This window comes from Primulina eburnea, chromosome 7 (assembly GCF_022965805.1).
Source record: "Primulina eburnea isolate SZY01 chromosome 7, ASM2296580v1, whole genome shotgun sequence".
NCBI classification, from domain to species: Eukaryota; Viridiplantae; Streptophyta; class Magnoliopsida; order Lamiales; family Gesneriaceae; genus Primulina; species Primulina eburnea.
This window is the reverse complement of record NC_133107.1, coordinates 2364190-2381556: the sequence shown is the minus strand read 5'-3', so window position 1 is coordinate 2381556 and position 17367 is coordinate 2364190. Positions and strand designations below refer to the sequence as shown.

Sequence of the window (17367 nt, the reverse complement as noted above, 5' to 3'; positions counted from 1 at the left end):
GCCCCTTAGCTTTTTACTATGGCTAGGTCTTAATATTACCACTAGTACAACGACGCACGCGTTGCGTGCTTGTACGATATGTTTTTATAATTTATTTGATTTATATTTAAATGAAGATCAAAATATATTTATAAGAAATAATGAGTGGTTACATTATAATTTTGATATATGAACTAAAAAATAAATTAAAAAAGAATAAAAAAAACCCAAACAAAAATTGAACCTACAACCTCAGGATTAAGAAACATAGGCTTTATCCACTAAACTAAATGTGACTTGCTTTTATTTTTTAACACTTTATTAATATATATAATTAGTAATGTAGAGAGTGGGGGTGAAGGGTATTTTAGGTATTTTAAAAAACAGACCAAGAAGTTACTCTAACCTACTCAGCCTTAATAAATAGTAAGAGATAAGAGATAATAATCGAGTTGGTTATCACATTAACGACGATGGAGGACACCTGGGATATGAATATGGATAGATAAGTTGACGTGTACGTTTTGTTTGAGGACATGGCGGATATGAACTACACCTTCAACGAGTTGACTAGTACAATTTTTAAAAATAATTTTTTTTATTCATAAATGCCACTTGTCTTTTATAAGTAGCCGGAGTGGTCAAACCAAGAGATCCATAATAGCTTATCTCATTTCTTTCTAAGAGGTAGGCGCGTGGATTGATCAACCAGAAGAAGTCTATTATGAGACTGATTTTATGAATCTTTATTTGTGAGACGAATCAATTATATCGATATTCATAATAAAAAGTAATAATTTTCATGGATGACCCAAATAAGATATTCATCTCACAAAATACGACATGTGAGACCGTCTTACACAAGTTTTGTTACTAATCTACATGTTGATTTCGATTTTTTTAATAAAAAAATAGGACAAAAGTTCCATTTTTTGACCTAATAATTGTAAGATCTTTAGAAGGGAAAAACATTATTCTTTGTCGATAAGTTTGATGAGTAGATTCGACGAACCTATTTGGATGATTAAACTCGATTACGGTTTTCTTCAATGGGTCTACTTTTGAATCTTCGATTGACGTATTAAAAAAAGATTATTATTTTAAATTATTGTGTATAAATATTATATTAATAAACATCACAAAAAACAATCCAACCAGCTTTGCATTTAATTTTGTGGCAATTATTTATTAGGCTGACCAGATATTTATTTAATTTTATCATTTATGATTGGCTGCATACGTGATAAACATATAACTAATGTAACAGAAAAAAAAATTAAATTTATAAAATAGTATAATTTTGGTTATATATATTTGTTTCTTACTATTTTTGGCAGTTTATTTTTTTAAACTTTACTTCAAGTCGTGTATTTTTAAATTCGGCCTCACATTGGAAACATAACTAAAATCATATTAAAAAAACCAAAATTGTAAATAGATTAATATATAAGACTGAAATTACAAATTTTCCTTAAATTTATATGTATATTAAAAAAAAAGACAGCCACGGATATCGTGATTAAATTGAAAATAAAAAATAAATTACTGAATTGGAAAATTATAAGAGATCATGAAAAAAAAAAAAGGTTGATTAAATTAAGCAGGTGCCCAGCCAACCCATTAGGGTAGGTGGGTGGCTTTAACCCCGACCTATCTTGGTTGGCAGTATGGCCACGAATGAGCTGGTTCGTTTCATAGGAGGCCCTTTAAAAAATATTGTAAATAACAACTTGTATAAATATATTATTTAAAACTATGCCATAAATAATAGAATATGGACAAGGTTAGTTTCACAAAATTACTTTACGTTGGTAATATTACTCCACATATTTATTTAACTTTAAAAATTCTTTATTTTTATAGTTACATTACATCCACTGTTCCAACATTGTACCGAAAATTGAACATTTCTTAAAAATCGTTTGATCGGTCAAACTGGTCGCACGGATATTGAAACAGAAAAAAGTTCAATTTGTTTTCTATTTTTTTTTTGAAAAATTAAATTTCTTATTTTAACAATCTTAAATTTTATATTTAGTTATATATACATGATTAATTAGAAATTTAAATCCGATGAAAATATTATTTTAGTAGTACTATGGTTATCTAATTTATTGTTTTTGTTTTAAAAAATATATACAACTACAATTGATATTTTAAATATATGTATATTGTTATTTTGTTTTTAAACTTTGATATATATATATATATTAGGTTTTAAAATATATTACTCATCATATTATATAATGTTAATATTTATATAACAAAACAGTATGATGTTTTGACGATCTTTTTAAACTATTCCGATCGATTGAATCGTTTTTATGGTATATCAATTCGATCACAGACCCGATTATCAAAATATTGGTTATTTTTACACTGTCCCGTCAAATATATCTCAATAGTAAATGCAAAATGGAAAAAAAATCTGAATTCCATTTTCGAGAGATCTTTTTCAGTGCTTATTAATTAGTCCAACAATACTCTTCCACACGTATTAATCTCGATTCCGTGTTCCCTCATTTGGTTTTTAGCTCCATTTAGATAGGTATAATAATCATAATTAATAAATTATATATATTTTTTAGTACAATTGCGTGTTAATTTGTACTTGGGTATTTTAGTTAAGTTCACAATTATCACGGCGAGCCGGCGGATCATCCACCATCTCCAATATTTCCGTAAAAAGGGCATAAAAAAAACATGCAATAGATTTTTAATATCTTACTTTTACCGTTTAACTCGTGAAAAATGAGATGATGAATGATGTAAGAGATAATATAATAATTTATAAAACTTTAACGAGAAAAGATATCTTCATTCATTAAAGAAAAATATTCCAAAAGAAAGAACCATCACAATCATAATAAAGAAAACAAAAAATCGAGTAGGATAGATATAAAGAAACAAGGTGATCGTATTTTACGTACCTATATAACCAGATAATTATATCATCATAAAAAATTGTCAAAAGGATATATCAAACTGCAGTCCTGATCAGTTTCATTTACGTGTAAAATGTGAAAGCTGCCCGATGGCAAATGGCGACGGCTTAGCAATTCTCGATCGTGATCGGTTGTCATTAATGGCCGCGACTTCTGCAGATTTCTTGGAACTGATCTTGAACGTAACTGTTGATTTGCGTGCAGTATTCACTGTGATACAGGCGGCAGCAAATTTTGACTCTTCTTATGTACAAATTTGAGTCTCATAGTGATAACTTGCGTAGGGATTAGATAAAAAAAACACGACGATTGATCGAGATGGTTGATTTTGCAGTACAGAAATACCAAAGCGCACGTTTAAAAACACCACAAAAATGGTGCACACTGAAAAAACGAAAACATGGGTTTACTTAGAAGTGAATATAACCCACCAAATTTTACCAAATACCTAAACCAGAAATTAACTAGATTTGCAACTCAACCATTCCGTATTAAAACTGAGGCGGCTAACCACACGGAAAATCATAGGCCACCGATCCCGGAAGCTACTCGAAGTAGTCCGGAAAAGGAAGACAAAAGCCAAGAGCGATTAGGAAGGAAAATTGCTACAATTATAAGTTAGTGTGTATTGAAGCAAATTGTGCGACATTGCAAGCGAAAATATTTTTATTCCATTAAATTTAAGGTCATTTGTATGCAATGTTAATTTTGTGTTGCGACTAAGGTAGTTTTTGGATGGAAGAAATGTGATTTTAAAAAAGATTATAAACTTCTTTTCCGAATGAATCCCACTTAGGATGTAAGAAACGGCTTTTTCATTATCAAGTATAAATTTAAAGAGTAGGTCTCTTGTGAGACGGCCTATTTTATTTCTGAGACGGTCAACCCTACCCATATTCACAATAAAAAGTAATACTTGTAGCATAAAATGTAATACTTTTTCATGAATGATCCAAATAGATATCTGTCTCACAAAATATGACCCGTGAGATCGTCTCATAAGTTTTTGTCATATTTAAATTCATTCCGACAAGAATCTAGACTTAGTCAGACCGCCTGTATTTTTGTAGTGGCAAAACACCTCCGGTAAGTACTTCCAGTCTGGACAATCCGTTGTCGGCAAATCTATGGAGGCCCTTAATCGACCAATTACTCCGCCGATCATAGTTTTGAAAATATTTAAAGAAACAACAGAATTGGCTAATGGATGATCAATCCCATGACGTAAAAATTAAAGAAAACTAGATGAAAAAACCTCGTGAATTGTGAAAGATAGGATTCTTTGTATTTAGACGTCCATGACTACGGTTCCCATCTATCTATCTATCTACATGTCGTAATAAATATAAACAGATAAGCATTCACTGAGAAATTAATAGGAAATTTCTCGTTTTGTTTTTTTCCTCATTTTTACTAGTAGGAGTTATTTATCTCTTCAAATGCTATAAATTGAGGCGCTCGGTGGGAGGAATAGTCGTACCTTTAAAGTATATTGCAATTGCAATTGTACAGGAAAAGCAACAGATTTTTTATCTATTTAAAAGATCAAGTTCTATCCATGGCTGCTTCTTTTTCAGTGGCTTCTTCCATGGTATAATATTTGTTCTTCTGATTTCAGTTTCTGCGAAATGTTTTCACGAGTTTGATTAGATTGGATTAGTGGTCATCTTCAGTTTTCTTGAATCATTTTCTTGGTCCTTTATGTAATAGCGTTTATGTTATACCCATAAATGCTATTGTTTTAAAGAGTTTAACAAAATATATATTCTTGAAAGTTATATAGGACAGTTTTTTAATCCCCAGTTTTACTTGATTTCTCATGATTAAGATAAATGTTGATTATATGAACAGATTATGGAGGAGGAAAATAGATTTGAAGCCGAAGTGGCGGAAGTGCAGGCGTGGTGGAACACCGAGAGATTTGAGCTCACTAGCCGCCCATACTCCGCCAGAGACGTGGTGGCGTTGCGAGGCAGTCTCCAAATAACATACCCCTCCAATGAACTCGCCAAGAAACTGTGGCGAACTCTCAAAACGCACAGAGCAAACGGCACCGCCTCAAGGACCTTCGGCTCCCTCGACCCGGTGCAAGTCACCATGATGGCTAAACATTTGGACTCCATTTACGTCTCCGGTTGGCAGTGCTCGTCCACCCATACCACCAGCAACGAGCCCGGCCCTGATCTTGCCGACTATCCCTACGACACTGTTCCGAACAAAGTGGAGCACCTCTTTTTCGCTCAGCTGTACCATGACAGGAAACAAAGGGAGGCGAGAATGAGCATGAGCAGAGAAGAAAGGGCCAGAACCCCTTATATCGATTACCTGAAGCCCATTATCGCCGATGGTGACACGGGTTTCGGTGGCCCCACCTCCACGGTGAAGATGTGCAAGTTATTCGTCGAGCGCGGTGCAGCTGGTGTCCACATTGAGGACCAATCCTCTGTCACCAAGAAATGCGGCCACATGGCGGGGAAAGTGCTGGTTGCCATAAGCGAACATATCAACAGGCTCGTTGCTGCGAGGCTCCAGTTCGATGTAATGGGGGTGGAGACCCTTTTGATCGCCAGAACTGATGCGGAAGCGGCAACGTTGATTCAATCCAACGTGGATTCAAGGGATCACCAGTTTATCTTGGGTGTTACCAATCCAAATTTGAAGGGCAAGGCATTGGCTACATTGCTGGAGGAGGGCATGGCGGTGGGGAAAACAGGGCCGGAGCTTGAGGCCATCGAGGACAACTGGCTCGCCATGGCTCGGTTGAAGACGTTTTCTGATTGTGTTGTTGATGCTATAATGAGCTTGAATATTGGAGAAGGGGAGAAACAGAGGAAGTTGAATGAGTGGAAGAATCAATCTAGTTTTGACAAGTGTCTTTCAAATGAGCAAGGGAGAGAGATTGCTGATGGGCTTGGATTAGCCGATCTTTTCTGGGACTGGGACTTGCCTAGAACAAGAGAAGGGTTTTACAGGTAATTACATTTAGAATCACTGCGTAGTTGTTCGTAGAGACAATATAGGATTATAAACATAAATGTGTTTAACACGTTTTACAATGTTGACAGGTTCAAGGGGTCTGTGAAAGCATCAATTGTTCGTGGATGGAATTTCGCACCACACAGTGACGTTATTTGGATGGAGACTGCGAGTCCCGACTTAGCCGAGTGCACCGAATTCGCAAATGGTTTGAAGTCCAAGTGTCCAGAGACCATGATGGCCTACAACCTGTCTCCATCATTTAACTGGGACGCATCGGGGATGTCTGATGAAGAGATGATGAATTTCATCCCTAAGATTGCTGAACTAGGATACTGTTGGCAGTTCATCACCTTGGCTGGCTTCCACGCAAACGCCCTGATAGTTGATACTTTTGCCAAGGACTTTGCGAGACGGGGTATGCTGGCTTATGTGGAGAAGATTCAGAGGGAGGAGAGGGCTCATGGGGTTGATACACTGGCTCATCAGAAGTGGTCTGGCGCTAATTACTACGACAGAGTCCTTAGGACCGTCCAGGGAGGGATCACATCTACCGCAGCCATGGGAAAAGGCAAATTACACATTGATTTTTTCTTAAAACCAACTATACCATGATGCTAAATATTTGATTTAAATTTGCCAGGGGTCACGGAGGTGCAGTTCCAGGAGATGTGGACTCGGACAGGGGCCGGAAATGTGGCGACTGATGCAAGTGTTGTGATTGCTAAATCACATTTGTAGAATGAAACTTGATTCCCTTCATTATTCTTCCTCTGGGAGTTTCTCTTTTCTAAATTTTTTCAAAATATGTGGGGAGTCATCTACAATAAATGTTGTGTATTTTACAATAATAGTCATATCGATGAGTATCGTATTGATCCGAAGGTCCCATAAGAAAAAGAAGACACGTCGATTGCTTTTCCATCTGCTGGTCATATACAATATCCCATGGTGCACATGCATTACATTTTGTGATTTATGGAATACAATTAGTCACCTTGATTGCGGATTTTACGTGTCTTCATCCATTCAATATATAAAACTTGTATTGAGTGATGAATTAAACATATATATCATAAGGTCATTATGTTCGCAAAATTCTAATTTGATATGTTTTTTAACATTGAAATAATATTGTCAAGAGAAATATAATTTGTAAGTTTTTTTTCTTCCTAGCTAGAACTCATTGGATCATCTTCAAATATGTCATCAATTAATGCCAATTAATGCAATTATATATGGAGAAATCTCGACGCAAGAAGAAATTAATAAATTTTTTAAAAGAAAAAATGTGGTTGGAACGTTATGGCTGATGGAAATATATGCCGTAATATGGTGTTTTCGGTAAAAGTGTTTATTATAAAATGTCTAAAAAATTGCGTCTTTTTGTTTGATACACGTTTTTTAATTTTATATATATAAAAAAACACATCTCAGTTATTCTATAAATGTATGATCGGAGAATAATTTTTTTGTAAAAAAATATTTCTTTTACAAAACTCTTATCCAAACACATATTTAAGTGAAAACACTAAAAAAATTTAAAATATTTGTACAAAAATTTTTCTTCGTAATAATTTGGGGAAATAACCAAATTAAATATGGCAAAACACGGGTGTTTTCCCATTAATTTTTCAGTATTACGACGATTCAAATAATTAGTACATATAATATTGTAAGAATAATAAATTAATGAGAACAATTTAAAAAATTTAAAAGTAATTCCACGATATTAATCCATATTAAGTAATTATATTGTCGTGTCTAGCTAATTACGAGACCAGATTAATTTATATTATTATACTGTGATTTATAATCATAATAAAAATTAACTAGACCAGAATTTTCTCTCCCACTTTTATTACATTGTCGTGTTATGAGACTGAATTGAGGGAAAAACGAACGTAGTAAAAGATTAACAGGAGTTTTAATCATCATAAATTTGTTCAATTATTGATTATCACTAAAGTTATTTGAGTAATCGTATTTTAAATGTTAATTATGAGTTTCGAAACACGAGATCAACTGTACATGAAATTATCAAACTATTAGGTGAAAGTCAAATTATCAAACCAGCAAATTTAATGATTTTAAACATTTTTTATTTTAGTTACACACATATATTAAAAAATCACTCAATTACAAAATAGTGGCGAGAAGATCAGGTGATGCAATTAGATCATACAAAATCAATGCACATATTTCCAATATTGTAAAAAGAAAAATAGTTTCTTTGTTATTTTATTTACTTACTTATTATTCCTCAAATCTCATTTATTTGTTTCATGTATTTAGATTCACCCTTTGTTTGCGGGCAAAAACTTATATGAGACGGTCTCACGGGGGTCGTATTTGTGAGACGGATATCTTATTTGGATCATCCATGAAAAAATATTGCTTTTGTTGCTAAGAGTATTACTTTTTGTTGTGAATATGAGTGGGGTTGACCCGTCTCACGGATTAAGATCCGTGAGACGGTCTCACATGAAACTCACTCTTGTCCGCGATAGCAGCACAATACATTGGAAGGCTTGTTGTAGGGATGTCAATTTCCTCCGAACTCGTTGGAGGATCCGATACCCAACTCGAATAGAAGAGAGTATGAAGAGATTTTTAGACCCGATTAAATAATTGGGTAATCGGGTATGAGGATTTTCGGGTTTGGGTATGGAGGCTGGTTTGATATAATCCGACCCACACCCGACCCGAATACCCGTTTAAATTAATATATAAATATATATATATATATATATATATATATATATATATATATATATATATAGTAATTATATTTATTTATATTAAAGATTCATCTTCTCAAATTCAAGTAAATCATACATATATAGTAATTATATTTATTTATATTAAAGATTAATCTTCTCAAATTCAAGTAAATCGATACTTTTTCTTTTCTCTTCCTTTTCGCTTTCACTTTTACGTTTCAAGGTTTTACCGCTCTTTTATTTTTTCATTCAATTTTCCATCTTCTCCATTGGTAAGTTTATTCAATGTTTGACTTAAAAAATTGAAAAATATTTTATTTTTGTTGAATTGTGTACTTTTATTCAACTAATATAAACCATTTTTAATATTTTGTTATTTTTTCTATAAAGTTTATTTTACAAATTTTTAGCATTAATAATTTTTCATATTGTTCATTTAAATAATTTTTTTAAATATTCATAACTTCATTGAATCAATTTCAATTTGAAAAAATTCAATTGTATATGATAATAGGGTATTTGGGTAGAATATGTGTATCCGATAATCCGATAAGTATGGGGATGATGATGAAATTCAATACCCGAGGGTTATGGGGATGGGTATGAGAATAAATTTAATAAATGAGTACGGAATGGATGTATGAAATCCGGCCCATACCCTACCTATTCTCATCCATAACTTGTTGTAGATTCGGACAATATTCCCGATGATTCTTGGATATATCATATATGTTGCTGCTGAATGGATGGGGTGGTCACCGGGGGATGTGTATCTCTAGGTCTTTATTGAATGTCTATTTTGGAAAAGTTTTTATGTGTTTGAATTTAACATCAATTATAGAGCGATATTAAATGTATGAGTGAGTCTCATGTGAGACCGTCTCACGGATCATAATCCGTGAGACGGATCAACCCTACCCATATTCACAATAAAAAATAATACTCTTAGCATAAAAAGTGATACTTTTTCATGGGTGACCCAAATAAGAGATCCGTCTCACAAATAATACCCGTGAGACCGTCTCACACAAGTTTTTGCCTAAATGTATTTTTCACAGAAACGCACTAACTTTGCACGGGAAATGCACAGTTTCTAACGATTGGTTTTCAAAGTTTCATGGAAACATATAACTTGATTTTTATCGTTAGATTAATCCGAAAGCTATTAAAGATTAAAAAAAAAAAAAATGATGAACCAATGCGTGAACTCCTAATTCCCGAAGCCATATTGCGGAGTTGGCTCTCCAAGTAACATGAGGAATCGATTTTTCGTCGCTTGAACAAAACAAAAGTTGGTTAGTTGTGATACCCTTGGAGATATTATTGATCAACTCTCGATAGTTCGAGAGAATTCATGCCCAATATCTAGATAATTTTGGGAAGTCGTCTTAATGGTTAGGGTACTCACCTCATTAACTCAAATCCATTAGGTCATTAGGGACCAGTTTGGACTCAATTTATCTAGATTCATTGGGAGGTCAATCGGGAGCTCATCCCAACCAACTTCTCACACTTCCATAATTTTCTCGATCAGCAACCCGTGACCAACTTCCAAGCATATATTATTGCAGCGATTAGGAAAGTCTCGGCTGACCTCCCGAGCTTAGCTCTCATAGAAAGCTTGGACTCGCTAAGTACACGTCAGACGAGCTCTTGCCTCAATGAGCTCCCACTCAGATATGTCAATCCGCAGAAATAAAGCTAGTAGAGATCTGATTTTAGTCGGGTTATGTATAAAATATTGGAAGCTTTAACAAGGTTACAGTGATTTTTAATCAATGAGTAGGTCTCTGGTGACACGGTTTACGAATATTTATCTGTGAGACGGGTCAACTTTACCGATATTCACAATAAAAAGTAATGCTCTTAGCATAAAAAGTAATACTTTTTCATGGATAACCCAAATAAAAGACCCGTCTTAAAAAATACGACACGTGAGACCGTCTCACACAAGTTTTTGCCTTAATTCAATTTATTTTGAAGCAATATTCTTTAATTTTAATACTAATTTAAGATTAATTTTCAGAATTAATTTTCTTATAATATATATAATACTATTATTATTTTACAGCATAGAGAGAGATTGAAAGTAACGACGTATGGTTGATTCAAATAGCTAACTGTAGTTAGTGGGGTAAAAACTCGTCATATATAGTTGAGATGAAACGTGAATAGCAGAGCAACTTAAACTCAACAGGCAGATATATGACGAGCAATTTATACTGCAAAGAAGGATCAACTTAAACTCAACAGGCAGAGCATCAGAAGGATCAAAGAAATACACCTTTCCAAAGATTTTGTCTCAAATATCTCCTCTTTTAGTATAAATTGCTATTTTCGGTACAATGAAATCCATCCCTCCTATTTCATCCTTCAACAGCAGGGCGGAACAATTACATCAACAAGAATTACCAACTGTATTCAAAATGTACATTATAAGAAGAACACAGATGTCTACAAACAAAACCACATCAACTACGCTGCTCCTCAAAACCCTGACCGGCACGCCTCTTTGAATCTTCGTTCTTTCTCCAGAACATTTCCTTAATTTCAACCTCTTTCTTATCAACAAAAACCATCAAATCTCTGAAGCTAGACCGCCAACCAGAACATGAAGCTTCACTTTGATCAACATTCTGCTGCTCTTCCTCGGTATTATATCTGATGTATTGTACACAAACCCTCCAAAAAAATATGGCTAATGCAATAAAGCACGCAATGCCGCATATAAGAAAAAGGCCCCAGAAGCTCTTGAGAGAGAGACGGTTGTCATCTACCGCACTGGTCTGCCTAAAGCATTCTGCTTGTGAGAGCCATTTGTCATGGATCCTTTGGAGCTCGCCACTTTCTGAGAGTTGGAGTACAGCCGTCGATAAATCTACTGCCAATGGCGAGTCCCTTTGGAACACCTGCGGAGATGATTTGCAAGGCAAAGTTGAAACCACTTGATACAAAATTTTATCTATATATATATATATATATATGCATATAACAAGCACCGAATTCTTAAGCACGAGGGTAAGTCAAACACCTCTATAGGACCGAAGGTTTGATGTGGTACCAATACTTATAAGTGGTGGTATATAGTACAGATTTCATTGCGTTTCTATCATCTTGCCACATTAGCAGCCAGATAAGATACACGGGTCCATTGATGCTACCCAACGATAATGTTTTCACAGGGAATTTGCCAGTTTAATATAATGCAAAGAGAATAATGAGCTCGACCTATAACGTCAGAATTTGAACAAGGATTGATGAACCGTAACTTCAAAGTACAAATATACTTACAAATCCCCAGCCACTCTTTGTGAACTCCTGTCCCACAATACCGAACTCACACTTTGTGGTGGACAAGAACAGCTGAATATAAGGAAGCTCGTCAACAATGGCAGCAACTCCACCATCGGTAGGACCTAGTTGAAGGGAACTAAGATAGTCATCTTTTTTCAGTATTCGGAGCCTTGACTCTGCTATGTTTAACTGATCAATAAGATACTTATATGCAAATGACCCTTGCTGGATTCCTATTGGATCTGAACTTGAGATCAAGGAGTCTATTCCTTGAATTCTTGATGAAAGCTGCCGCACTGTGAGTATTGATGTCAAACTAGCTGTATAGCTCGAATTGATAATTAATACGACAAACAGCCAGAAAAGCAGCACCAGTCGTCCTAATGTGCTCACTGTGTTTTCTCCTGCATGTATTAAGCGCATCCAATTAAAGTTAAACAGTGATGAGTTAAAAAATTAACAAGAAAATCGACCATGATATTCAAGAAGGGAGAAAACAGTAAAGTACTTACTGTGAGAAAAAAACATTGTCGAGAAACTAAACCTGAAAGACAAAACACAATTAGTATTAATAATAAGAAAAATCGAATAATATCATCTATAACGTAATATCCAAAGAAGAGCATACACAAGCATGTGTGACAATTTATTTATTTTATTTCAGCGCAGTTGTTACACTCTTCTAAAGAATTTTTTATTCTTTTTTATCAATACTAACCAAAAGACGGTAACAACTTGTTGACGAGGAGTACCACGGAACTCAGTATTCATTCGATGCTCAAGAATCCAAACAACAGATCCCACAAAAAGGAAAAAGATCCCGGTCACGGCCCACATTTGCCAACTAAATGGGAGAAGGAAAGCCCACGGATTAGATTTGTCCGCCTTAACTGGAGCAACTACAACGAGCCCAGATTCCATGTAAGGCTGAGTAAAGTCCACAATCCTTGTTCTATTTGTTGTAATAGTCACATCCCCCACAGCTGCATCATATCTCTGTGAAAGGACTCTAAAATAAGTTTCGACATCCGAGGCCAAAATAATAACAAACCATAAATTCACTTAGATAGTAGTTCCAAGTTTAATAACGTTTCGATTTTACAAATTTGTTGTTCAACATACATCAGAAAAGTAGGCATGCAACTGACTTAACTTTTGATTACTTTGGTATGAGAGTACTTACGTTTTGTGCAACATCATTAACAAGATCTGTATATGAAGGGTTACTTTTACCGTCGCCATACAAGATATATTGGTGAAGAACAGGATACGGCAACAACTGAATTGCAGCTTCAAATACATCGATGCAATATCCTCGGACTCCTAAAGCTCCATTATCTTTTGTTACAAATTCGGTAAAAACAACCCTATAAGGCACAGCAATTTGTAAAGGCTTCCCGTTATTTGGGAACACCCATCCCCGAGGCTTTGTTGTAGTTTCACCAGGCCAGATGGGAGGATAAAGATGTTGATTACTGGTGGAAGTGTTTGGTGGCTTTGTGTACAATGTTTCTGGAGGAACAATAGAAAGACCAGAGTAATTTGACCAATAACCAAGCCTGCGAAATCCGCTTCCACCAATGTTAAGAACATCAAATGCCGGATGAATCAAATTCTTCTCCGAATCAAACCCAACTTGTCCTGTTACACCAGTAAAGTTGGTTGCAATAAGAATTTTGAGAAGCTCAGGACCTTGATCAAAAATTTGGAGGGCTGTTAAACGGAGAACACTATCATCGATGGGAGACAATTTTGGGTCATCAGAAAAACTTATAGTTCCACCACCATTCAAGAAAACATCGAGTGCTCGGGCTAGTAACCACACAGAATCATAGGCGTACAGAGCATAGGAATTAAACTTTGAGGAGCTTTTATTCTTTAAGTTGCTCCATTGGGAAGTGAATCTTGTTTTGAGATCAGAATCGGGAGTGTAATGGCGAAAAGCTATTACTCCTTGTATAAGATTGGCAGTGTCGAGGTCTATGGCTTCTGCAGAATCTAAAAGACATGGAAGCCAATCGGTGGCAATCCAAACATAACCATTGCTCATCATTTGAAGTTCCTTGGCCACAGAAAAGATAGCGAGACCAGAATCCGGATTCACATGTACGACAAAGACCCGTGATTCCAATATGTTTACTCCAACCAACAATTCACTAATGTCATTTCTTGAAGCTCCGGCACGAAATGCAGCCTTATAAGAAATCTTGGAATGTTTTTTCTCGAGTGCGTCTCCTAACACAGAAATCCCATTTCTACCATAATCATCGTCGACATAGATTGCCACCACTTCTCTCCAGCCAAAATATTCTACTAGATCGGCAATAGCATACATTTGGAAATAATCACTTACTGTAGTACGAAGAAAGTATGGGTATTGTAGAGCAGAAAGGCTCGCATCCGTGGCACCAAATGACAAAAGTGGTACTTGAAGTTCACTAACAACATTCGAGATCACATGAGCTATCCCTGAAGACTGTGGACCTATTGCAGCAACAACTTTACTCCCCATCAGCTGTATAGCTACATGAGTAAGAATGTCCTGTCACAGTTACTTCATGTTCCTCATTTTTTCATCGTAATAACTAAAGGCATGTCTTGTTTAAAAAAGCTCTAGCCAAAAGAAACTATTACCATGCCTCACAATAGTTGATCTTCATCAAACTTCCACTTATGAATTAAATAAGCAATTTTCCATGGCAGTCCCAGACATCACATCACAGATAAGTATTATTGAAAACCTAATAAAATGAATCAAAATCTACTGAACGTGGCATAATGTTCATTAACAATTGTGATTCATTTGGGCACCAAAGACTAAATAAATTAAATCGGAGGTGGAACAAAATTTGATAGATTCAACTTTGAATACCAAAAAAGACTACTTTCACTTCTACTTTTAATATTCTACAGTATAAATGGACCATATAGTACATCGTAAACTTCAAGTATTTGTCTACTTCACATCTACAGCAGAAGACAATAAAAGCATTACGACTGCAACAAAGAACCTCAACAAATACTTTAAATCCTAAGATTTACCAATAAAAACAACCAAAAATAAATTTTAAAAATATACATGCAATCCAACAAACCTATTCAGATTATAGAAATCTTTTAGCTTCTCTGAAGGCAGACGAGTCTTGGACAACTTTGCAACAAATCACACTAGCCTTCTTTTTTCTATTTGGGGATGGAAGGCTATGTTCACCGTTGAGTTAATGGATTGGCCCACATTAGTGAATTATTTTATTGCTATAGAGCAATAGCCGATAGGACCTTAGACTAATCATCTTTGGTCTCTTCTTGGGTCATGGTTTGTATTAACAAACCATTAAAGCTTCTTTAAGCGTCAAAATAGTTTTACAATCATTAATCTTTTTAATTCTGAAACTCTTCTACTCCTATTAATTTCAATTAAGTTTTTATTACAATTCTTCCAAGCATTTTCATGCAAATTTGAAAGATAATCTGAATAAAAGACAACTTTGCGAGTAGATAACAATATACCATTAAAATACTAACTAGAATAATCCAAATATGGGACTCTTTTAAAGCAATAAACAGCATAATACTCAAGCACAAGATAAATGGATGTGGGTAAATTTGACCCATACATCAAAACCCAAACTGGAATTTTATTATCACAACAGAGATAATATAATAACCATAACCTTAAAGATGTGGAAATGTAAAAATCTTACGGAGAGGACTCACTAATGAAACTTTGACAAGGCTCCTCTTAAAGCCTAAGCTCTCAAAAAGAACACAACTATATTATTAGTTTCAGGTCTGCGACTGCAATATGAGTAATCAAATTTTGAAGGGCCAAATGTTAACAATATTAATAATTACGAATTTATGATCTCAAAAATAGAAAAAGAAAAGAAAATACCAACCATTAGTCCATTACCCAATAAGACACGCTATTCAAAAAGAACATATGTACCATTTCAATCTTGAAATACTTGAACAGAGGAAATCTCCATAAAAGTTTCAGTGAAACAAACAGAATCAATACCATCAACAGTTCCAAGAAATGCACTGCAGTTAGTATCCTGAAAGATGAGATTGAGCTCTGCATCCTGTAATATGCTAGTATCAGAGCTGACATCTTCAATCGCAGCAAGAAGGGCTGGCCTCACAGACCGCCCAATAGCTGAATTCAGAGTGAACAAAGCTCCAATATTTAACACTCTTTTCCCATCAGGAACAACAGTGGAGTTTCCATCCATACAAATTATTCCCATAGGCACACAAATCCAAGATATCAAGAGCATTAAAAACCTCCTCGAATGTCCATGGGGCTTCATTTTCCACTGATTCAGCTAAATACTCAACTTACACCATCATTTTCGAAAGAAACCAGACACTTGTGATACAACAGGAGTATATCCTAAAACCCAGAATTTTTCCACTCAAATTTTGACAACATACAGGTCGGAAATGGAGAAGAATGCGAGTATTTGTGGCCTAAATGGGAATAAGATGGGGTTAAAGTCTTGAGTGTCATTAAAAACATGGGATTCTGAAAAATCCAACCAAAGTCAGTTTCTTTGAATTGTATACTAGGACAGTTTCACATTAATAGACAAAAGAACTAATGGCACCCTCGACGATTCCTGTATAACTGCATTAACACATGATAAAATCAATCAGACTTTCTATCACAGCCATATGTTTGCAAACGACCAAAATAACACACACACAAGCACGAACAAACAAAAATGTCCCACCGTCCTGATTTCTGTGAGCCACCGAGCTGGAGTCTCCAATTTTTTCTTTCACAATAAATGTATTTTAAATGCAAGTGGGCATTCCTCGAAAAAAAAAAAAAAGACTTTGCAAGTGGGTATAAATTAATTTTTGTAAAATTGCAATTAGACTTTGACAGAAAGCAGCATACGCTAGTCGTTACGTGGAACTGGCAGTCATACTACCCCTACCTTACGTGGGAAAAATTCTTGAAGCCCACAAACATGCACAATGAACGGAATCAGAGAAATTATACAAGCACGGAATGTTGAGTGGGGAAAAAAGAGTACTACAGAAGGAAAGAGAGGCTGCCCGACTCTCTTCTTCCAAACCAGGAAAAGAATCATTCCTTCTTTTACAGGCTAAAAATAATATTAGCTTCTCTTGTTCTTGTTTATCTTATAATAAAATTTCCGGTGAACCAATATAAATATATCCATAATCAAAAATTCTAACAACTTAGTTCAAGAAAAGAATCATTCTGATATTCTTCATTTAAAAATAAACAAATTAATCAAAATTTGACAATTATTTTTCCAATGAATAATATCTTAATATGTTACTGATAGAATTCGTTCCAAATCTTTTAGTTAGTTAAATTAGTTTTGTATGTGTTTTGAGTAGGTTTCTTGTAAGACGTATCACGAATCTTTATATGTGACACGGATCAACCCTGCAGATATTTACAATAAAAA

The 17367-nt window shown here is 34.8% G+C and overlaps 2 protein-coding genes across 5 annotated transcripts; one reads left to right on the top strand and one right to left on the bottom strand.

The window, feature by feature from the left end:
• Positions 1–4274: 4274 nt before the first annotated feature.
• LOC140836542 (isocitrate lyase-like) lies at positions 4275–6909 on the top strand. Its single transcript, XM_073202139.1, has 4 exons — positions 4275–4515; positions 4776–5896; positions 5990–6471; positions 6544–6909. The coding sequence occupies exons 1-4, from the start codon at positions 4483–4485 to the stop codon at positions 6639–6641; spliced, it is 1734 nt and encodes a 577-aa protein (XP_073058240.1). The 5' UTR covers positions 4275–4482; the 3' UTR covers positions 6642–6909.
• A 4132-nt stretch (positions 6910–11041) lies between these two features.
• LOC140836541 (glutamate receptor 3.4-like) lies at positions 11042–16745 on the bottom strand. 4 transcript variants are annotated; one of them, XM_073202135.1, is made up of 7 exons: positions 16654–16745; positions 15939–16547; positions 13101–14440; positions 12636–12913; positions 12430–12461; positions 11915–12321; positions 11042–11532 (listed from the first exon to the last, which is right to left on the bottom strand). In XM_073202135.1, exons 2-7 carry the CDS (start codon positions 16228–16230, stop codon positions 11095–11097), a joined length of 2787 nt encoding a protein of 928 aa, XP_073058236.1. In that variant the 5' UTR covers positions 16231–16547; positions 16654–16745; the 3' UTR covers positions 11042–11094. The 4 variants fall into 4 exon arrangements, with proteins under 4 accessions (XP_073058236.1, XP_073058237.1, XP_073058239.1 ...); XM_073202136.1 differs by having other exon boundaries at positions 13101–14459; positions 15939–16656; XM_073202138.1 differs by lacking the exons at positions 15939–16547; positions 16654–16745 and adding an exon at positions 15013–15891.
• Between the last annotated feature and the right edge of the window lie 622 nt (positions 16746–17367).

What these genes read in the sequence shown, in the direction of transcription:
- LOC140836541 (XM_073202135.1), bottom strand. Translation starts at nt 16,230, where the DNA reads ATGAAGCCCCATGGACATTCGAGGAGGTTTTTAATGCTCTTGATATCT. An exon ending in ATTTCTTGGAACTGTTGATG is followed by an intron (nt 14,441 to 15,938) that starts GTATTGATTCTG and finishes TTACTCATGTAG; the next exon opens with CTATACAGCTGATGGGGAGT. An exon ending in CAAGTTGTTACCGTCTTTTG is followed by an intron (nt 12,462 to 12,635) that starts GTTAGTATTGAT and finishes TTTGTCTTTCAG; the next exon opens with GTTTAGTTTCTCGACAATGT.
- LOC140836542 (XM_073202139.1), top strand. Translation starts at nt 4,483, where the DNA reads ATGGCTGCTTCTTTTTCAGTGGCTTCTTCCATG. An exon ending in TTTCAGTGGCTTCTTCCATG is followed by an intron (nt 4,516 to 4,775) that starts GTATAATATTTG and finishes TTATATGAACAG; the next exon opens with ATTATGGAGGAGGAAAATAG. An exon ending in TACCGCAGCCATGGGAAAAG is followed by an intron (nt 6,472 to 6,543) that starts GCAAATTACACA and finishes TAAATTTGCCAG; the next exon opens with GGGTCACGGAGGTGCAGTTC.